Below are 23,821 nucleotides of genomic sequence, written 5' to 3'. Positions count from 1 at the left end.
CTTAGCCTTCTCTCATTCCAAGAGTACTGAGATATTTTCACTATAGACTAGACCAAAAATACTTGGCAACATTTTTTTGTTTTTGCAGTGTATAGAAACATTTTTTATAACGTTATATTAACTTACTGCAGGTTCAAAGGTTTCAATCCATCTCCTCAGTAATTGCCTTTTAATATATACTGTTTTGGTCAAATGTTCTGAGTTTCCTTCCTCAAGTGTCTGATAATGGTTGATGTACTATTGGCCCATTCCTCCTTACAGAACCAGTATAACTGGATCTTATTTGGAACCTTGCTCCCACATACATCTCCACTTTTGCCCAGAGGTTTTCTATGGGACTGAGACCAGGGCTTTGTTAAGACCTCTAACACATTGACTTTGGTCTCTTTAGGACACCTGGAAGACACTTAAGACACTAATTAGGTGGTATGGGTCATTGTACCTTTGAAAGACCCATTAATGTCGTGGTTTTAACTTCCTGGCTGATGTCTTGATATCATGCTTCATTATTTTCTCATAATTTCCTCACGATCCCATATAGTGTATCTCATAGTTTACCACTCCCACCTGCAGCAAAACATCCACACACTGTGATGGTACCATACTTGTAACTTACTTCCCTCAGCAAAGTGTGCAGTGAATGAGCGACACATGCAGTGTAAATTTGGGATGACATAGATGTTGAGTTGCATGAAGCAGTAATACCAAGAAGGCCCACCTGCAAAGTAATTTCAGTTCCTCTCCATGGCAACTTACAGGGTGTGAAGACGTAACTTGACAGTTAACAAGTCTCAACAGGTGCTCCAGCAGTTTTCAAAGGTAGCACCAACAGATAGCTATCTAACTGCGCTTTGACAGGAAAGTGTGACAAGTTCGCACAGATTGGCAGAACACTGGCAGCATGTTCTTTATGTTCCCAACTGTGGAGTTGTTTCTCCAGCCCCGGCCATCTAGCTTTCAGCATTTAGCTTTCAGTGATGTTTATTGCTTGGTTCATGTCCATCAGTATGAATGAATATTTAATTCATCAGTTAAAAATATGCGTTATGAAAAAATAACATATAATTCCCTCCTGACTATAAAACACAGGAGTAGCCAAACTATGGAAAAAGTCCTACATATTGTCCAGAAAATACAGCACATGTGTTGATACAATGTGCAGCTACATGGACTGGATCTCCACTTTGTATTAGTCTTGTGCTTGAACATGGATTGGGGTGAGTTCAATGTAGTGATGGGGGAGATTATATAGATATAGAACATATACTGATAATTCTAACTGACTGAAATACAAAAGGTTTAGTTGGATTCATTGTCACACACAGCAAAAATAAAAAATCTTGCCAAGTATTTTTGGTGTTGTTTCTTGTGCAAATATCTTAGTACAGTTGAAATAAAACTAAACTAACTTACAAATAACTTTGCTGCAAGATTTAGGAGCTTGTTTTAAGTCAATAATTCCTTAACTTTCATATAAAAGTAAAAGACGTTCTTGCAATGCCATAACATTTTGTGTTTTTGCAGAGTAATAAAGGCTACATGTTTTATGCATTGTGGTTTCAAATGCAGATCTTGGAAGCTGAGAGTGTGGGGAGTTTACCTTAAGAGTACCAATGTCTTCGGTTCGAACCACAAATTCGTCTCGCTCCCGAAAGATTCCCTCTCCTCCACTCCCACTGTCCTCCTCTTCACTTTCCCCAGCAATGGCAGCATCAGCCTGCTTCTTTGCCAGGTGCAGAGAGGTGAGGCGCTGCGTCGCCTGGGTCTCCTCTGGAGTCAGGGGTGACGGAGGCTCAGAGGATGATGGGGAGGGTGAGGAGGCAGACTTTGAAGAAGGAGAAGGTTCGCTGGCTTCATATTCCTGGTCCTGATCGGAGGACGAAGGGGGGGGCGTGGTGGAAGGAGGGGGAATGGACTGGGGAAGGCTGGAGAGGGGGGATGATTGGATAGCCGGGGGAGAGGTGGAAGGAGGTGGGGAGGTGGAAGCCTGATGATAGGACGGCGGCTGAGGCTGAGACTCCAAAGACAGGAGCACTGGGCATGCCTTGTCCTCGCCCTGCTGGATGGGCAGCAATGAGGGGACAGACAAACTCAAAGTGTGGAGGGGTGAGGGCGAGGGTGAGGAGTAGGTGAGCGGTGAACGCCGGGCAGAAGGGGGTTGAGATGAACGTACTGGGGCAAGAAAAGGTTCTGGTGGAGGATCTGAAACACAAGTTAGAACATATTCTATTGAAGATTAAAGGGGCAGGCATTATTGTGCATTTTCCAGCCACATAGTGACATTTTATAGCACAACCAAGTAACTGTTACCTTCATAAAATCAATATACATATATCAAATATGGCTTAAAAGAAATTTTACTTCCTCATTAAATGCCTTTAAATTGGACCTCTGTCTCTTTAAAAACTCCTGTTCTTTCTGAAAGTAAGTCTTCACAACATGGCTCTTCTATCAACCCTTTAACAACTTGGTTGTGTTTCACTGAGACGTATCTCATATAATGAACTCAACAAACTGCAAAAACAAAAAATCTTACCAGGTATTTTTGTATAGTTTCTAGTGCAAATATCTTAGTACACTTGAAATGACACAAAACAAACTTATAAGTAAATTTTCAGCAAGGAGCTTGTTTTAAGTCAATAATTCCTTAACACTGACAAAAAAGCACTATTTCTACTGGCAGATTACTTCATTAATAACATGGGAAAGATGTCTTGAAATAAGTGAAATAATCTACCAATGGAACTAGTACATTGTCATCAATATTAAGGAATTACTGATATTAACAAATTAATATGGGAGCTTCATTATTGAAAGTATGCTCTCTTCTCTTGCTGAAAAGTTACTTGTAATTGAACATTGTGTTATATAGAGTGTACCAAGCTAAACTAGACCAAAATTACTTGATAAGAGATTGTGTTTTTTCCAGTGCAGCTTCACAGTTCCACCAAAAGTTTGGAAACTCCATGCCTGAGGAGGAGCTTTGTCTCGAAGGTGGCGTTCGATCCACCCCGGCATTTTGCACAGCTGAATGGTTGCCACAGGAGATCAAAGGATTTCTCAAACATGCATAAAAGAATACGGCAACACTCCAGGTATGTTTTTGATGAGAAAATTGCATAACATGATGTAAAGCTCATAAAAGTCCATTTTACATTATACAAAATAGTTATCATTCATTTCCTACTGATTTTATTACCTTCAGTGTTACAAGCCTCCAGATCATCAGTCGGTTTTTCCTCCACCTCCATTTCTTGACTCTCCAGATTCTTAGATTCTTTTCTTACTTCCTCATTATTCCCAGACTCATCCCCTCTCTCCTCCTCTTCTCTCTCTTCTTCTACCCATGTCTGTGCATCTTTCTCCTCTGTTTTTAGTCTGTTTACCCATGTAGAGCTAACCCTCTGATCCTCATCCCCTGGTATCTCCTGCTGACCGTATGCCAGCGTCTCCTCTTCTATGTTCTCTACAGTGGGGACAACAGGAGGCCCAGCAGGTAGGGGAGGGCTCACAGACGCCCCCTGAGGCATTAGTGGGGAGAGGGTAGGCTGGGTCTTGATTATGGCAGAGGCCATCACTGCAGCCAGTGAGTGTGGGGTATCATAGAGGGCCGAGATAGCAGACGAGATGCTCTTCTGCAGATCCTGGTTTTTGCTCACAGAGTCCTCTTCGTCTGAGGAAAAAGACGGCAGCGTCTCCAGGTTCCGCTTCAGCTCCTCGTCCAGAGGCTTGCAGGGACTTGGGCAGCCAGTGAGCACCAGCTCAGTCCCCTCCTCACTCTGCCTGTCCCGGCTGAAGTCTTTAGGAGGTGGCTGGGGAGAAGGTGGAATTAGGGAAGGAGGAGATGAGGACAGAGGCCTGATTCCTCCCTTCAGAGAGAAACTGGCATCCAGGACTTCCTGCTCAACTTCATCTTGTTCCAGCACCAGGTCAGACTCTTTCTTGCCTGTCTTTAGGAAATCCAGAAAAGACGCCATGAATCCAGGTTTGAAGTCCAAGTCTTTATCATCAGCCTGGAAAAAAGGAAAATCTCACCAGTGACCATATTTAGGATTCTTTATTACAAGCTTGTCCCACTTCTAATGTTGCTCTTTTCTCTCCCTATAATTTTACTACACTATAACTATATGGTAGTTATAGTGTATAGTTATACCCTAACCCTATTAAACTATAGAATCTTCTGCAAGTAGGCTTTACCCTTCAACATTTCAGTCATATTTAAAACCACAAGCATCTACACTGTTACTCATAACATTGTTCTTACGGTATTTGAAAAGGGTGAGTGAATATAACTTGACTTTGGTCAAAATTTTTGCTAAATCTTTGAGTGTACAGTGAATTGTAATTTTGATTTAAATAGAATAGTGAATTAAAATTTTTATTATAATACTTTGATTTTAATAAGTTCATGCCCTATTGAGGTAAAACATTATAAAACCAGCAGCAACAACTAATTAAACTACTTTTTTGTCATAAAAATTAGTTTCAAGATATTTAAGGTGTAAAGATAGACTCCAAAGCTTCATATATGCAGTCAGTTCATCAAGAATGAGCCACTTTCAGAGCAGTACAACTCTTACTAGCTATTTTTTTCTACTAAGTAATTTTCCTTTTATGCAAGTAGTTTCAAATTAAAAATAAAAAGTGCTTTCAGAAAGTTTTGGGATTCATTTATGTATACAAAAAATGAAAAATGTTTGGGGTAATGTTTGATTACAACATACTCAGATTTATTAAGTCAACATAAGATATGCTCACTAGAATTGCTCAAGTTAATTTTACTCAATCAGTTAAATGAAAACAAAATAAAATCTCAAGCAATGAGTTTGCATATATAGGAGAACTAATTACATTTTACAGTGTACAGTGTTTCATTTGTAAAGTTAGAATGTAAAAAAATTAAAAGCAGAATATCGAGAAAAGAGAAAAATGGTCGTTCATTTCTCAAAGTCATATTTGAAATGTATAATTTTCAAACTAAATATTTAGCAAGTACACATGGGTGACTGACAACACTAATTCCCTCTTCCTTGATCTTCACTGGTTGTTTCTGACAGAACTGTGTATTTCTGCAGATGGCACAGGGAGGGGAAGACCTCAAACTTTAGCAAAATTATCTCTCTCACTGAGTATAGTGACAGTTTTACTAAATCTGTTAAAAAAGTGACATACTGCAGCTTTCATGTTTCTGTTTCTACTATCCTGTCGTCCTGACATAGCGTTAAATGTTTGAATAGTTGTCTCTTTTCTCTTTTTTCTATGTGTTTCTATGTCTTTGTGTATACATTATTTTATTTTGGTGTCTATTCTGCCCAGGGACTGAAGCTTTTGAAAACCCTTTTTGCTCATTTTTGTTCATTTGAAGCAAATGCTCTTAATCTCCAAAGTACCTGTCAAATAAAGAAATAAACCAATTCTCTAAATTGAACCACACTAGAAGATATATAAAGCAATTGAATTCAAATCTGTCCATTGATATGCTTGAGTTGTATTGTATTTACTTCTATACATAAAATCACAATAAAGTACACTAAATGTGCTAACACTGTTGGAAGGACACTATTTGGATATCACGTTTAGAATATGGAGCTATTCTGATTTGAGCCACAAGGGGGCGGTGATGTCTAGCTCACCCTAATGAAGCAACAAACCTCATATTTCCAAACTGGGTATTTGCTTCATGAAATCTAACTTGTTAACCACTTCTAAAGCATATGATATCTGTAGTTTTTTTTACTGTATTTGAGCTCTGCGAATGAGCGCATATAATAATGTTATTATAATACACTGTGTAGTGTATTAGCTGAATGTCTAAGATGAAAAATCTGATAAAAATATATACATACAAATCATAACTTATTATGAGATCTACATGATGTAACATTTTGCTTCACTTATTTTACCTTTTAAATAGTTTCATATAGTAAGAGCCTACATGCTAATCTGCAGCCAATTTCACCCAACAGACAGCAGGTGGTAGCAAGGGTCCTGTGCCGAAAAATGCAGTAACTGTGGCAACAGCTGCCGTGGTAACACGTATCTCTCTCCTCTCTCTTTTGTCAGTCAGAGAGCTGGCTGTCAGTCAGCTGTAACACCCTTTTATCTAAACCTTAAATCAGAGAAACAGGGCTGAAATCTTATTCAGATGTTGCATTTTTCCCTTTATCTGTCAGAGACACAATAGAAAATAAATTTTTTATACATTCATGTTTCCAAAACATCTGTAAGTATATGTACATCAAATTACAACACAGAGAGTAGAAAAGCAGCAATAGGCACCTAAGGTGTGAATCAGTTAGAGAATTTCCTTTCTCTACCAGAGGCATTAGTTTGAATAGATGAGGTATGAATTATTTATCAGACTCAGAGGCTTCTTCATTTTACAGAGGGTGGAAAGCAACTTACTGAATTGGTGAATTTCTGCAGATCAGCCCAGGATTCAGGATTCAGTGGATGGTCCATTTCATTTTTCCAGCTACACACCATCACCTGAGTTGACATCAGAGAAAACAGCTTTTAGAATCTCTTTGTCAGGCCTGAGGTTTGACACAAACTGCAAAGTATTGTTTATCAAAATCGCTTTGAACAACAGCATAATCTTTGTTTATTGAAAAATATTTTTTTTAAAAAATACTCACTTTATGATGCTATTGCCAATTAAGACCCACTGTTTGTTTTTCTGATGAGCTTAAATGTTTTAGATAGTCAAACTAATTTGAATTTTGGACAGGAATAATCTGAGTAAATCATTCCTGTAAATGACAAAAGGTAAATGACAAAAAGTCATTTTCCATTTTTTTTATTATGATTTCATTCTTCAGGGAAAAGATCTGACCAAACATTGCACTATGTAAAAATAGTAATTGATCCCTTGATGAATCATGAATTAAATTGGATACAATATTTTTCTTGCTATTCATACCAAATCCAGATTTTCATCTGATCTACGTAACCAAAACGAGACAAATTGGACGCTATTTATGAGCAATTTTGGTTCAATTTATAGAACTGTGCCGCTCAGGGTGGTAGTATATTATTCAAATTCAAAAAATACTTTACTAATCCCAAAGGAAAATTAAATTATGAAAGTGCAAAGATACTCCTATGTGCTGCCACCTTCTGTGGGGCAATTCTAGAACGTATGTACAATAAGTTAGAGTAACTCTTCACTTTCAATGAAATTTTTTTCTCTTTTTCAAACCCTCATTCCTGCCATTTTGGAGGAAAAAATCTTTTTGGACAACTGTTCCTTTTTAATTGGATACTCTGTAGTTGGACTGATTTTGGGCAATATTTTTCATATTTTTGTTACATTTTTACGTTTGTTATGTAACTGTTGCTACGGTTACGTATCATAACAATGTTCTGTTATGATACGTAACCGTAGCAACAGGATGGTTTACAACAGGAAGCAGCTCATCATCCGAAAAGTTGAAATAATAGTTGAATAAAATCCAGAAATCCCACAGGAGTTGAAAAGGAGGCTTCATGGATGCAGAGCAGGAGCAAAAAGGAAAGAAAGAAGGAGGAAATTCAAGCCATCTCTTCCATCCATTGTAATGGGAAAGATAGTTAGCTAACCAGATGGATGAACTTCTAGCCCCAACAAGGACTCAGCAACAATATAAGGAATGCAGCATAATGTGTTTCATGGAGACATGGGTGCAGGATTATATCCCTGACTCCAACGTCTCTCTGCCAATATGAGCAGACAGAGATTTAGAGAGCAGCAGGAAAAGCAAGAGTGGTGGATTAGCAGTGTCTGTGAACAACAGATGGTGTCATCAAGACTTTACTGTGAGTGTCGTCTCTGCAGTCCAAACATTGAACTCTTGGTAGCAAGTTTCTGACCATATTATTTACCAAGGCTGTTCACCAGTGTTATTTTGGCAGTTATTTACATTCCTGTTGCCGATAATGCATGTAATGTCATCAGTTCTGTTGTTGTAAGATAAACCCCAATGCATTTATGGCAATGTATAGTGATTTTAATCATACCTCACTCTTTTCAACACTACCAACTTTTCACCAGTTTGTCAGCTGCTCTACCCGGGAAAACAAGATTTTGGATTTGTTTTATGCTAATGTCAAGGATGCATATGTCTCTAAACCAAGACCTCCTCTGAGGAAATAGGACCATAATTTAGTTTCTTTCTGCTCTGAATACAAACCTCTGGTGAAGAGGCTACCTGTTAGGAAGACGGCTGTTAGGAAGTGGTCAGAGGAAGCAGAACGGGCCCTCAAGGCTTGTTTTGAAGCAACTGATTGGACTACTCTCTGCCAGATGCTTCCCAAATAACAAACCCTGGATCACTTGTGATCTAAAGAATCTGTTAAACAAGAAAAAAAAGAGTCTTTAGGGAACCAGATAGGGAGTTTTTGAGGAGTACAAAGAAGCACCTCAAAGTGAAGATCAGAGACAACAAGGAGACGTACAGGAAGAAGCTGGAGAATAAACTGCAGAGGAACAATATCAGAGATGTGTGGATGGGGTGAAGAAGATTACAGGCTTTAAACAACAGGAGGATAGGATAGATGGAAGTCTGGATTGAGCAAATGCGCAAAAGTTGTGCTCAGCGACATCTGCTGAGGTTTTTGTGTTGGTTCCTTCAGTGGTTCTTGGTCCAGCACCACCACAGGCGAGGTGGGGAACAAGTTTTTCCAAGGGTTTGGCTCATTTCATACAGTGCAGTGTGACAGCAAACCACAAATGCTAAAAATGTAACAAATGTTGCAATTTTACTCCCCAATCGAATTGAGTCCACCGGACTATCAGGTGTGAAAACACTAGAAGAAAGAAGAGCAGTTGGACGCAGCATCATCAGCAATGACTGCATAGCGTTCCTGTGTTTCTATAGGAACTGTGCCATAAGAAGCATCTGCAGCTACTTTAGCTCTGCAAAAATCTTGCATAAATAAAAGCAGATTTTTTTTTCCATAGCTCTCCTGTTCCATTATGAAAACACTAATTTATGAATAATTCTTCTACAAATAATGTCTTACTACCCACCATTAAAGTTCCTAACACTTTTCATTCATGCTGACATTAAATCAGTAGAACAACTATGAGAAGCTCCACCTGCATTTTAAAAAGCAGGCAGAGGTCTGCTGATGAGGACAGTTTTATGGATTACTCAGCACTTCCCCTACAGAACCCTACAAAGCCCTCACAGTATGTAGATGATAGTTCACCAAATCATCTCCCCTGAAAATCTCCTGAAGATTCATGTGGAAACTCGAAGTGCCTTGAACATTTCACTGTTGCTGAGGAAACAAGCTTTCTTTCCATCCTGCATGTCTGTCATCCTGTACAGGTACGGTGCATTTTTAATCAATTAATTTCATGCTCAGCAGAAATAAAAACACTGGATCAACAAATTAAGTCTATTTACAGAACAAATAAAATTTGAAAAATTATTCACATCCCTTATACTATTTTATATTTTCCCTACACAAAGTCAGACATCGGTTTTTATTAGAAGGAAAAGGATGTGTGGGTTCAAATCAAAGTGCTTTAACAGAAGAGAATGGGACTTCTTGTTTTTTATTATATAAAACAATATCAGTTTTTAAAGACATTTCATCTGTCATCAAAAAGACTCAACTTTCCATTTACTCAAGGACAGGGGCCATTTGTTTGAAGAAAACAATGTCCACATTTTGGACATGGAGGAGAGGCGCTTTGAGTGGGAATGAAAACCAACACTAAACAAAGGTGACATGGTAAAAAAAAAAAAAAGTTCTTAAAAGGTTCATAGAAGAGCCATGTTGTGAAGACTTACTTTCAGAAAGAGAGGGAGGTTTTAAGGAGACAGAGGTCCAATTTAAAGACATTTAACACCTGCTTTGTAGCCCTTACTCATTTGTCTTTATGGTTTTACAACTAATCAAACCTTGGGACATGCAACCAAAACATCTCAGATATCAGTGAGATGTTTAGTTCATCTAGCAATAAGCTTATTGAGCTGCATGCATCATTTGGTGACTTTAATGGTCCTTGTGATTGTTCCGACTAGATATTATTTTATAGTGTGCAACTTAATTGGCAAAGCAATGCATTTTAAATCTATGTAAGACATGATACACGTTTTAAGACTAATTTTCTACTAATGTATAAGTATGGAGAGAGATGATTGTAAGCAAACCTTTTCCTCTTGCTCCTCCTTAGGCTCTGCTCAGAGCAAATCTCCTAGAGACTCAGTCTGAGTGTGAGGAGAACTTCTGAGTACAAGCGTTTTGAGAAGAAAGATATTAAGTCCCGCTTTCAAAATGAAAATGTAAGCAAAAGTATTATAAATTTTTGAGAACAAAAGACATGAAATCCTGTTTTCAAACTGAAAATGTGTGCTCTTGGATTGTGGCAGAAAAATTCCACCAAGCGAGCAGAGAGTTTTGCAACTGACGATTTGCTCCGAGCAGAGACTAAGTCTGAGCGAGAGGAGAAGTTTTGAGTACAGTCATTACACTTTTTGAGAAGATATGAAGTCCTGCTTTCAAAATCAAAATGTAAGCAAAAGTACTAAAAGTTTTGAGATCAAAATACATGAAATCCTGGTTTCAGACTGAAAATGTATGCTCTTAGATTATGGCAGAAAAATTCCTCCATATATAAAAAGCATACACTATTTCATGGGTATCCAAAGCAGGTACACAACTGTCCAGATAAAAGTACTTCTGAGCCACAAACATTTGTGTGCAATGACAAAATAGAAACTTTGGCTTAATTACTGGGAAGAACAGAAGCTGATAATGAAGATTTCGGGGAGGTGTTTTTCTTCTTTAGCAAAACAATTCTCTTGTAAAATCAGACTAAATACACTATTAGAATGAAATGCAATAGGCTGATTTCTAAGAGAAAAGAATCAAAACAAAATCTTGAATTTTTAGAAATAAAATGTTTGTGTTTGTAAAATTGTTTGTGGTGCTATACATTATGAACTTAAAATGAAAGCAAGAAATTAGTTATTAAAGATGAATAGTACTTGTTACCTAAATGTTTCATTTTAGCAGTATTTTAATTTATCTGCATAATTTTATGATCAGAGAGAATTTCACTTTTTTTGTTTAAATAAATCTATTCTTGAAGTGGACAAGGTCTGCACTGCAAATGGATTGAAGAACCTACTTTGGACACCCCTGCACTATCAACAGACATGTTCTCCGATTCCTGTTCATTGTTTTCTAACGGCACTCTCTTATCCTTATCATATTTTAATTTATTTGTATGTTCTATTTGAACAAGCTGTTCCACCCACACAGAAGACTTTTAAAACATGCACTATTCTTAAACCCACTGTTGATCAGGTAACTTGACTAATGTATTACACGTCAAAGTATTCTCTACCTCTCCTGCTCTGTGCTGCTGCTTCATCACATTGTCTTGTGTCTCATCATGGTCATTTCTTCCAATGTCCATGATGCTGCTTGGTCCAGGACTCATACCCAGAGATGGTGCCAACCCCACTGATCCATCAGACAGAACCTGCTCCCAACTGGACAGAGAGTCTGTCTTCAGCAAGGACTCTGATGGTGGCATGGTGGAGGGAAGTTGTTTCATCTGAGACACAGATAAGTAGAATGCTGATGAAAATTCAGAAGCATTTTAAATATTTCTAAATATTCATGCTAAAATGTTAAAATTAGTAAGTTCATATGTCTGCAGCACTCTTTCTACTTTCAATTTCAAACATTTAATTGACTGAATACAAATGACTTCTTCTGCGTGGTTCAGGTGAATATTTTACTCAGTTCATTGCTGGTGTAAATGGGAAAGAAAGTAGGGGTTTAGCTGTGCATTCAACCATCTGCCTGAGAAAGCCAGAGGCTCAGGGAGAACAAAATGGTGTTCATTTTATTAAACAAGGTTTATGCTCATTTTTTATTTACACATTCTAAATTGTTCCTGCAAGTTTCATAAGATGCTGGACATTTAAGCCCAACACATTTATCTTGTACTAAACACAAATCACCAAACAACAGTGCTGACAGTGATTTCTGATTTTTGGGGCAAGCTAAAGGGCCATTTCATAGCTTTCTGGCATCAAAGCAAAATTATAGAAGCTCTTTAAAAATCTGGTACTCTTGTGCTTGTTAAATACTGATTGGATTATGCTCCAACACATCCAAACCATCCCAGCACAGTTTGAGAATTTTTTTTTTTTTTTTTTAAACAAGCTTTATGGATAAGTATCAATCAATCACAATCCACCAATCAAAATATTGCACCAAGCATAAAATATTATAAAACAAAAAAAATTATATAAGAAATACTTAAATTTGGAACCTCAGGTATATTTAGTTAAGCATATATACTTAACTAAAGTGGACTCATACTTGTGAATTTTAGTTAATATTTCCTTAATCATATTCTTAATATGATTTAGGAGCCACTAACCTCCACCCACCATTTCCTGTTGAGAACATCACCACCACTAACTATGTTTTAATACAGATTTGGTGGAATGTGGGAGAAGGGGTCAAGTTTAACTAGCCACACTTAAGATCAATCTGTGGTAATTGATTGTTTTTTGCTGAGATGTGTTTGTGAACAAACTGAGCTCAAACACTAAGATTAAACTCACCATCAGGCTGTAGCTATGGTAACATACCACAATCAAATAATGAATTATTTTTTGCCCTTTTGCAAAGTAAACTTGCCAACTCCTTTGAATCTTAAATTACTCCTTTGAATCTTAAATTAAAATTTTAAACAATTTAAAATATTTTATTTTATCTATGTTGAAACCATCCATCCATTTTCTGTTCACCCTGTCCCTTAGAGGGGTCGGGAGGGTTGCTGGTGCCTATCTCCAGCTACGTTCAGGACGAGAGGTGGGGTACACCTTGGACAGGTCGCCAGTCTGTCGCAGTATGTTGAAACCACTAAGTCAATTTTAGTAGCATTGTCAATCTCAATTTCTAAACAGATGTAGAAATTCCACACCAGTTTTAACATCTCTGATGGTGGCAGGGACGCACCACCATTGAGATACAACAATAGAGCCATATTGAGATCTGACTCTGATTTTGATTCTGAAAAGAACCCTAGGATTAAAAAACAGATATTGAAAGACTAAAAACAGGGGGAAGCTTTGCTTTGCTGGATGTTAGGGCTTATCATTGGGTTTTTAATTTTGGGATTATTCAGGCACTGGTTGCAGAAAAACATGTATTACCTCCTTGTCTGGCTGTAGATGCAGGTTGCTTCTTTCTCTTCAATATTTAAAGCATTCTAAGCTACTGTGGCCAACAATCCGTCATTTCTGTTTTTAAGACTCACAAGGCACTAAAACTCAGAAGAATTTTTTTTATTTTCAGAATATAAATGTAATTTTGCTTTGGGTTTGTTGGAAAGTGATGAAAGTGTAATATCCATATTACTAAAGTCATCATTCCACTTGAAATACACAAAAAGTAGAACAAGCATTTGGATTTTTCATCTGGCTTTCATGTACACAGAGGTATTCAACACTACATATTCCTGTGCTTCTCCATGTCTGGGAGTAGTTTGGAGATTATTGGAAACAACTACCAATCAGCTGACTGACCCTCAAACATTGAGGGTGTAGTAACGTGGATGTTGTTCAGAAAAGAAAATTTATTGTCCATCTGAAATTAGTCAAATATCTCCTAATATAGCACTGTTTCTCAAAGACATGAACCTTTTCAAGTCTAGTTTTCAACAGCCAGAATAAGGATCGTTAGCATTCCAATGGCTTTCCTACAAACTCGTAGTGCTATATCTGTCTGCCACAGGTAGAACAGCCATTTGTAATAATTTCACTGAACTGTGACTTTAAAAAATCCATTCATTTAAATAGAATTTTTTTCAAATTTTGTTGTATTTACCTTGATCGCTTTATCTAAGTCTTGCTGGGGTGTATGCTGCTGTCTTTCTTGATAAACTTGATGGTGGTGCAGTTGGTGGGAATAGGACACTTCCTGCTGAAGATGGGGGTGATGCTCCACATGTTTGTGTGGAGCTTGACGAAGGTCAGCCTGTTGGCTGTAATATTGTTGTGGATGTTGGACGTGATTCCGTTGGCTGTACTGTTGTTGGTGGTGTTGTTGCTGATGATGACATGGAAGGTTTTGTGCTTTGTTCATGTTTCTGTGAGTTTTCACCAATCCTTCCTCTCGTCTACCACGTCCCCTACCTCGCCCACGTCCTCTCCTTGTTTCTCCAGTAGCTAAGCCCATCAAACCCCTGCAGTAAGGAGGTTCTGGAAGAGGGCGAATACGTGGTCTGCCTCGTGGCCGAGGAGGGCCTTCACGTTTTGGCTTGGTTGGTTTCCTGCCCCTTTTCTTAGGGCCATCAGATAGAATGTGTGAATTGTGCCCAATTAGAGTGTAGGTAGTAGGGTGGCAGAAGTCGACATCACTCGTCATTGGACTGAGCCCTGTAGCCCTCCTACAACTTGATACCAAATCTGGCAACAGGTCTGGAAGTCGTCGGGTGTTGAGACGAATATCTGCCGGAGCATCGGCTTTATCTTCATCATCTTCAAATTCATACTCTTGAGGATAGTTTTTCTTTGTTTTGGGCTGAGGATCACGTCGCTGTTTTAGCAAGTGAAAAGAGCTAGTCTTCAGTAGTTTTTTGGGTCTAGAAGAACAAAAGATAGGTGAAGTCAAACCAGCAGTGCTGGCACTTCCAACCACAGCTCCCATTATTTTGTTAGCAGACATATCACCTTGGGCTGCTGAACTCAGTGCTATAGAGTGATTCCGAGACTGGATGAGGCCAAGCTGGTCAGTATTCACAGTAGAAGGAAGCTCATGGGTCTTTACAGAGTCAAGGTCTAAATGCAGATTGCCATTACCTGTTCCTGGAAGGGTGTGACAGTACTGTTCATAAACTTGATCAGTGTGATGGTTACCCAGACCATATCCCTCTCCAGCACCTCCAACCTTTAGGCCTTCTACATCTTCCTGTGATTGCCCACAACTCTGATTAAGAGTTTCTTGAATAGCCTGTCCTGCCCCAGAATCTCCAGCACAATTTGACTTAAATTCAGATGAACAAAACATATTCGCCACCTCAGGAAAGAATGAGCGATCCTCATCTTGTAAGAGTGAGTCTGGAAAGCAGATGGATGATAGAGGTGGAAACCGTTGTTGCTGAGTTTGATCCAGTCCAACTTTATTTGCTGGGGTAATTGTGCCAAACTGGTGCTGTTTGAGCTGGTCTAACCGGGAGTGTGGAAGTTGTGCTTCATGCTGTCTTTGTTGAGCTTGCTGTGGATGGTGAGGAGGAGCCATGTTTGCTGACATTCCATGGGGTTGCAGATGACCTAACTGTTCATGTGATACCTGCTGGTGAATGTGTGCTTGTTGTCCTCGGAGAGCATGAGAGCGGGTGTGGGCAAGTGGCAGGTTGAGGTGGTGAAGGTGTGAAGATGTGGATAAACCTAAATCTGGTTCAGCAAGAAGATTATGGAGATCTGGGTGCTTTTGTTGAGAATGATGCTGAGGTGCAAGTCTGTGCTGGTGTGTATACCTTTCTCCACCACCTCCCTCGATTACTGGAACAGTCATACCAAGTTCAATTCCGTCGAGTGGTTCATTAGTGTCAATGTTATTGGCCTGGGAAAGAGATTGGTCTAGCATTTCCAGATGAGGTATTGAATTCTGACTTGTTTGAAGCTGATTTCTTGCTTGAGTAGCAAGTCTGTAGTGGGAATCTATGCCTTGGTTCTGCAGTGGAAGTGGCAACTGAGGAGAAAGGTTCTGTGAATCGGATTCCACCCCAGCAACCCTCGCTTCACCAATTATACCAATCATACCTGGCTGACTCAAAGGGTTATGTGGTTGCTGTTGCTGTTGGGTGAGTACGTGCTGAAGGTCCATTTTAGTGCAGGGAGTATGAGAATGTGCAGACTGCATCACATGTGTTGACTGAGAGGGGTCTGGTGGATTTGTCAAAGAAATGGGGGCCTGACTTTGGCGAGCCTGAAGCAAGTCAGGTGTATTACATAGATAGGCATTATCATTTGTACTTGAAGGCTTTTTTTGATCAGTACGTGGATTGTTCTGAGTATGGGAATTGGCCTGGCAATGCTGAGAATGTTGAGAGTGCTGAGTAAGTTGGTTGTGCCGGGATTGCTGGGTAATTTGATGGGAGTGTTGAGTGTGCTGCTGAGAATATGGGGACACATGTAAATGATAGGAATGTTGGTGGTGTGGGTGTTGAGTATAGGGGTCCCCTTTTCCATATTGTACTACAGACTCCAAAGACTCATGTTGCTGTTGATTGCTCTGGATAGTAAGGGAGCAAGACAGAGAATCTGAAACTCCTTGTACTTCTCCAGCAGGGCACTTTGATACAGTCAACTCTGATGTGGTCTGCTGTTTTTTCTGTCTGTTTAGGTCATTTGCTGTTTCAGTAATCATTGACTCTGCACCAGAGTGGTTGGTACCGTTATTGGTACGAATGACACTCTGAGAATGGTGCCGCTCATTTGAGAGCTTGTTGATATCAAAGCTCATCCCCTTCCTTTCACTATCTCTAGCCTGTGAAATACATTGGGATAACTGTTGAGAATGTGAATGATGCTGGGAACGATGAGGTGTTGCTCTTTGTGTCTGTAGTAAACGTTGGAACAAGAAATCTTCAGTTTCTTCTGCTTCAACTCGAGATCGATCAGCTGCCAATAATTTTGAATCAAGATTTGGTTTGGTTGGTGTTGAGTGATAGGTGTCGCTTTGAGTTTTTTGTATATTGGGGAAACTTTCTGTTGAGGACATAAAAGCAGGAGACAAGATAGAAGACAAGTATTTAGTCCCTCCTGAGCTACCAGGGGTTGGTGAGGGACAATCAGCAGCAGGGGAATGTAAAGTAGAGTGACTGAGAGTAGAAATGATAACAGGTGATGTACTTGACTCAGGCAGATGATAGGAGCTGTTACTTTCATTACCAACAGCAGGAGTAGCACTCCCTGACCCTATAGTTTCAATTCCACCCATTTGTGTAGCTGCTTCTGATAAAGGTCCCATCCTTGATGATTCATTCCCATATTCCAAAGGACTGCTTGCCCTCCTGAGAGAAGCAGAGCCATAATTGGAATCACCAAAGTCTATTTCTGCAGCAAAAGAGTGTCCTCCAGAACCTATACTGGTGAAAGCCTTTCCTCCAGTGACTACTTCCCCAGAACGTAAATCCTCGGAATGAGGTGAGCTATATCCTCCAAAGCTCTGGGCCATGTGTGCAGATGGCACTTGGGTGGGTGAGTAAGATTCGTCATGGGGAGATGGAGAGGTCTGGTTTGGCATGACAGTGCTAGATTTCACCAGAGATTGAGAGCCATAGCTGGTTAGGCATTGTTTAAGACCAGGTTGTTGAACAAGGGAAGATGACACCACTGGCAGTAGAGGTGGTGCTGGGGCTAGCTGAGGACCATGCTGCTGACGAGAGCGTGTGGGCAAGGAAATGCTGTTTGCCTTGGATCTAGAAGAGGATGCTGATGGTGGACTGTGTGCAGTTTGAGTGGAAGACAAAGAACCTGAAGTGGAATACCCACTTTTGGAACTGGAACCAATGGGTCCCTTTGTGGCAGATGAAGAGGATACAGACGAACTAGATGGTGAGGTTGTGTAGGGAGTTTGGATAGTCGGTTGATATGACTGAGGTTCCATCTGAGGTGATGGCTTAGGATCAATAGACGAACTTTGTTCATCCAGGGGACTACAGGGCATTCCAGCATTCTGATGCTGACTGACTAACTGTTGGTATCTAGATGACCCACCACAACTAGTATATTGGTGTAGAGCTGTAGACTGAGCTGGAGGTGAACGCTGGTAATGTTTGATCACACTGTCTTGCCGAGAAACTACCCTCTCTGGAGCAGACTGTGGCTGAGGAACTGCTGCCCCCAGCAGGGCAGGAGAAGAAGAGAACAGGGATGAAGTGCATAACTGAGAATGCCGATTGTGAAGTTGAGAGAACAACAGGTTGAACTGGGCAGGAGGTAAGTGGCAATTAGAATCGTCGGATGAAATTTGGTTCTGAGGAGCCGGGGACTCCTGCGACCCCCTATATGTGGGATTTTGAGAAGAAAGCAAGCGATCAAAGCCCAAACTGGACTGGGAGGGGGTTTTAATGTGCAGAGGAGAATTATGGGGAGATAACAATCCATTAGATGTTGGGTTATATGTAGGGGCATCCTGCAAGGATAGAGAAGGAGTGAATGATCGTCCAGGGAAGGAGCCAGGATGTTGATAAGCGGAAAGGGATGAAGAAGAATGAAAGGATCCAGAACCTGGAATGGCCCCAGAAATAAAGAGCTCCGCAGGGCCTGGTGTATGCATTGCTGGGGAGCACAATGATAAACAAAAAGTGTTATTTAACACACAAAGGTAATGTTTGATTTTCAAATCAATAAAATTTAAATTTGATATGCTTGCAAATTAGATTTGAGAAAATCTTTGTGGAATTGAACAGTCATTCAAATTTGAGCAAATCACTGACACTCACTGGGCTGCCAAGAGGGTGTCCGAAAATGAGAGAGAAGAGAGGAAGAAGAGGGTGTAGCTTGTGGACCCCGGGACTCTAGTGCTGAGATCAGATTAATGACAGCAGGATCAGGACCAGAGGTGCTGGCATGGTGTAGGCTGGTGTCAAACAGCCCAGAAAGACCTGGCAACAAATAATAATTGAGTTCAGTTTAATTCCATTTTTTATATGGCTGTAGTAAACAACAAATATCACCTCAAGCTATTTTAGAAGTGCATTGAGATGACAGTGCAGAAACACAATAGAGAAAGAGTAAATAAAAACTCCTCTTTTAACAGGAAGAGACTTGCAACAGAACTGAAACTTGACTTAGTGTGAGCTGGCATCTGCAACAATAGACAGTATTTGAGAAAACATAGTTTTCTCAAATACACACTGAATTGAAAGAATACTTTCTTTGTTAACAAAAAACTAAGAAGTAATGGTAAGTCAGTGGTTTCAACTAGGAGAAAACACAAATAAACAAGCTCTGAGATGGTTTTTAAGTGTTTAAAAAGAAAGAGAGCATAAAAAGATATGGCAAAGACTAGAACATTGTGAAGTTCATAATTTCTTGCCATTCATATCATAAAGTGATATGAGTGATATCACTCATATTAAAGATTCCTTGTACATCTAGTGAACTATTACAAACCTGTATTTCTTGTCATTTTGATTGTTATTTTCACTGCATTAAAGTTGGAGGAGGTAACTTTTATTTAAAAAAAATACAATAACTTTGCCCCAAAAATCCCAGAAATGTCCATATCAATCCCAGAAACCATCAAGAAAAAACAAGGAAAGCTCCAAATCTGAAGTTGCAATCCTCCAGACAAAAACCTCAAACCTTGAGATCAATCTCAGGACCCTTGTGAAAGATAAATATAATAAGTTCAATCTTAGCATACTTGAGCATACTTAAAGCCAGACCAATCATCAGTATACATCAAGTCTAAGGATTATAATATAACTTTAAGCATGCTGTATTATAACTATAATTTTGTACTTAATGTATTTTAATTGTAATTAAATTGTAGAAAATCACATTTTCATGCATTTGGAGTGCACTTAGTGTATTATGTGCTAAAGTGAAACAGCTTTACACTTTAGGTGTATAGCTTTTATATGTACTACAGCTATGATTGATTAGTAAAACTTAAGTTTACCATTTTTGTGAAATATTCACAATTGAATATATTTAGAATATCTTCTAAATGTATAAGCATTATATAGTTTATATATTAGTACTGTAATCACAGTATGTTCCAAATAAAGTCTTAGTTTATTATAATTGCTAATGAGGTACACTTTTTAGTTACTTAATGTCTTTCATTATTCTATTTGCCACTTTGTACATTACATGCCTCATACACACTACAGCACTGCAAACATATCAGGCTACAAGAACACAGAAAGACCAATTACAACACACTTTCCAGGAGAAACAAATACAATGTTTATTCAATATGTTCATATTTTTCAAGTGTAAATTGTTAATACACCATCACTCACAGACTGCAAATATATTATGTTTACAGATATGCTTATAAAAATTAGCACAATACAAAAAATTGGGACACTTTATCGTAAATATTGTTTTAATTCAATGCCACAGTATTCCAGTATTACTCCAGACAAACAAAGATCTCTCCATCTTAGGAACAGTGAGGATCACTGACAGAACTTTCCCATTCATTGTACTTTACAGAAACCTACAATAAAGAACAATAGAGCAATTAAACAGAGAAAGCTCTTGTATTTTAAAGAGTTCAGAAAACCAGCAATGAAAACAGTATGGCTTACAATTTTAGGACATTGTAGACTTGCTTTGTATGTGGCATCAGAATTAGTGTGATGATTGGGACCAGATGCCTGGGGTGAAAAAACATTTCTAGGTGACTTCTTTGCCTGTTTATGTTAGAAGTAGGATGGTGTTAGCTATAAAGTGTGGCTTACTTGTGGATTTCAGGGAGACAAACTACCTTAAAATCTTTCCATCCGTGATCTGAACACACTGATCCTTAGAGGGTGTTGAGGGGGGCTGGTGGTGCCCATCTCCAGCAGTCATCAGATGAGAGGTGGGATTCACCCATCACAGGGCAACAGGACAACAAACAAAATGTATGAAACCGAAATGTTTCATACATTTTAAGGGGAATAAATTCTGTCCAATTACTTTTCAATCAAATCATGTTTATTAACATTTATTATTGGAAACACACCAGTTCCGTAGACAAGGGAAAAAAAACTTGCTGTACCCTATGAAGACATGGAGGTTCATCCTCAGAACTGGTTGGTGATCTGGTGGAGCCAGAGCCTCTGAGACAGGAAAGTCTTTAGGTTTTCTAATTCCCGATCCCTGGCTTCCTTTTTCGTCTTCATTTGCTTTGACTGCAAAAATATGTTGAAGATAAAAGCAGTGATCATCAAATTCTCTTTGGCATACTGAGCTTAATTAAATCCAGGTTGAGTTTATCTAGAAAACTATATTAAGTGTCAACACACAGAGCCTTCATGCAGTTATAACATGATGATGAATGATTGTTATAAAATATAATCATAATAACATTTGTTAAAATATCTATTTCTGAAACAAATCTTGTTTATATATATATATATATATATATATATATATATATATATATATATATATATATATATATATATATATACTTCACTATTTATAATTAAACAAAGATAATAAGCATTTTGAAGCAAACTTACCACCAGCTAGCAACACGTTAACAGTCTTCGTCCTTTCGGGCTCCTTTCGTGACCCAAATTTAATTTCCATCCAGTTCTTGTTCTGTTGTGTTATCATTTAACTCTGCATAGGACAGCACCAGCTTGAATTTATCAAAACTACTATTATCAAGGCTCTCTATACTCTTTATAAACTTTCAGTTTTTTGAAAAGTGTGCATTATCATCACCATCTGGTCTGGAGTGTGAACTGGAGCTAATAGATCTTACATCACACATCTGAAAATGGATTGGGTAAAATTAGCTTCTGTGTTTTAGTTAAAAACTGGAGACAACAGATCATATTCGGAGAGATGTAAAACTGAAGATACCTGCTACATTTAGTGTTAAGGATAAGTATTGTTTTTGTTGTAAAACCTCTGTCACTAAACTGTTTATGTTTGTTTTGAGGAATGAAAACATCATTTACTACTTTGTTAAGTAACATTACATTAAGTTCCACAATAATGATTGTTAATTTCTGTTTTTATTCTTTGCCATTTTAACAAAATAGTAAAGGATTATTAAGGCACCTTAAAAAAGCATACTTTATCAGCTTAAAGTATAAACTGAGATGTAATTTAAAACATGGTGAAATTTCTGTGCATTTAATAGTTTACTTTTTATGTAAGCTTTAAGGAAATTTTAAAAAAATTCTATTTTGAGCATATTTTTTAAAATATACACAAAATATCTTTAAAAGCATATAATTTCATTGGTACACTTGAGCAAATGCATATTTTGTTCACTTAAAGTATACTTTTATTTAATATATTTCTTAAAAGTGTAACATGGTACAATTATATTTCAGTGTGTTTAAAGTTATGTCAAAATTGGTACAAGCATACTGTTACTATACACTTCGTATATATTTAAATGTATTACACTTAATATTTAGCATACTTAAAATGTACTTACACAAATGTAAGTATGTTTGAAATCTAGAATTTTTTTCACTAAGGATCTCCAGAATATTGCCAAAATTGGAAATATTCTCTCCAGGTGTTATACTGAAAAACTTTACCATCTTTACCATCAGGAAGTCCATAAAATGCAGTTCAAAGCCATTAACCAATTTAAAATGATGCGACAAGTGTTCTGATGAAAATTAAAAAGATAGATCAAATTTCTCATATTTTAGCTTATCCTTCTCACATATAAACCCCTTTGTCAAATGTTCTATGACCTCATGGCTTTCCACACTCGAAGAAGAGGACTTGATGAGGCTTCAGGATTTCATTTACACAAATTTATTTACACTGGTGAACAATGAAAAGGGGAAAAACCTACAAAACACATCCAAAAATATAGAGATTTAGTTTAAATTTAATAAATTCTTAGTTATCATTCCATCATTAACTTTAGACATGAATTTCTTTCACAATTTTAACCAAATGGATCTTTTTTTTTATCAATTTTTATTAATTTTGTTTGTTTTGTTTTTTTATTCAAGGACGCAAGGACTGAATCCTTGAATCCTTTCTTTGATTAAACCAAACAAATCCTATGTGAAGTCAAATATTTTTCCAAATTAGATTTAAACTTGTTTTTCTCTCATAATTTTGAATTTTAAATATACATATAATAGAGCCAAACTTTAAAACCCAGCAATACAAATTGTTCCTTTAGTAAATTCTACATTTCTCTTAATCAAATACAAAAGCAAAGCCAGACTACATTTTCAGCTGAGTCCAGTGAAAGGTTTACCAGTAATTCTTATAAAGTCTAAGTCCTTTTCCCATTAATTTGATCAGTTTGCCTTTGAACTGCAGATTTGGGGGCTGTGACTCCCTTCAGCTCTATTGCAAAACCAGCCAACTGATCGGTGGATACCTTATATTACCTGAGTTCAGGGTGCTGCTGATTGGACCAAATTGCTTTCATCTGCTGAGAAGTGCTGCAGAGTGGCAGATATGTTTATGCACGCCATGAGCAGATCTGCACAACACCCTTACTACAAATACCAATACACTTCTGCTTTATTTGTCTCTCAACTTTGAAGACAAAGTGTTCCCTTGCTGCCTATTATATTGGCACAACTAATCAGATTTTTATATTTCAAAAGAAAAAAAAAACAGGAATTTGATATAATAAATACAACAAGCAAATCCTCACCTATTGTCCGTCCAGGAGGACCCCAGGCTCCACCCTGCCTGGAACTTCCAGGGTGGTGGTTGGTTGCATAGGCTCTGAGGGAGTGAGGGGGACCGTAGGTTTGGTGGTGTAGAAGTTCTGAGTCTGGGTGGGATGACCTGGAGCTCCCATATAAAAGGCTGCAGAGCATATTTAGAAAGTTTGATTTTAAGAATAGTTTTTATAACATTTTTTTATAATCTGCTTTGACATAGAAACATCACACTAGCAATATGCAAATAATAATGGTAATGTTGTTTTAACTATTAGTTTATTTTATTAGTTCATTTATCTCACACCATTTCACTACAAAGGTTGGCTTGAGGCACTTTATGAAAAATCATTTCAATTCGATCACATATCCAATTAATCCTAGTTTAATAATAATAATAATAATAATAATAATAATAATAATAATAATAATAATAATAATAATAATAATAATAATAATAATAAT

The 23,821-nt window shown here is 38.0% G+C and overlaps 1 protein-coding gene and 1 long non-coding RNA gene across 3 annotated transcripts in view; both read right to left on the bottom strand.

Moving 5' to 3' along the window:
• The window catches only part of prr12b (proline rich 12b), a 40,980-nt gene that overhangs the window by 13,683 nt on the left and 3,476 nt on the right, over window positions 1-23,821 (bottom strand). For both annotated transcript variants that reach the window (XR_006368982.1, XM_044099020.1), the window contains exons 2-8: window positions 23,347-23,504; window positions 18,473-18,634; window positions 13,849-18,308; window positions 11,345-11,557; window positions 6,406-6,489; window positions 3,200-4,013; window positions 1,601-2,202 (exon numbers count right to left, since the gene is read on the bottom strand). Coding sequence is in view for 1 of the 2 variants with exons in the window: in XM_044099020.1 (XP_043954955.1) it covers window positions 1,601-2,202; window positions 3,200-4,013; window positions 6,406-6,489; window positions 11,345-11,557; window positions 13,849-18,308; window positions 18,473-18,634; window positions 23,347-23,504 (6,493 nt within the window). In the remaining variant the exon portion in view is untranslated. The remainder of the gene's footprint in view (window positions 1-1,600; window positions 2,203-3,199; window positions 4,014-6,405; window positions 6,490-11,344; window positions 11,558-13,848; window positions 18,309-18,472; window positions 18,635-23,346; window positions 23,505-23,821) is intronic.
• LOC122821257 lies at window positions 19,940-21,880 on the bottom strand. Its single transcript, XR_006368983.1, has 3 exons — window positions 21,215-21,880; window positions 20,294-20,881; window positions 19,940-20,202 (listed from the first exon to the last, which is right to left on the bottom strand). It is a non-coding gene; the product is annotated as an uncharacterized LOC122821257 (long non-coding RNA).

Source organism: Gambusia affinis, linkage group LG19 (assembly GCF_019740435.1).
Source record: "Gambusia affinis linkage group LG19, SWU_Gaff_1.0, whole genome shotgun sequence".
NCBI classification, from domain to species: Eukaryota; Metazoa; Chordata; class Actinopteri; order Cyprinodontiformes; family Poeciliidae; genus Gambusia; species Gambusia affinis.
This window is presented reverse-complemented; position numbering and strand designations above follow the sequence as displayed.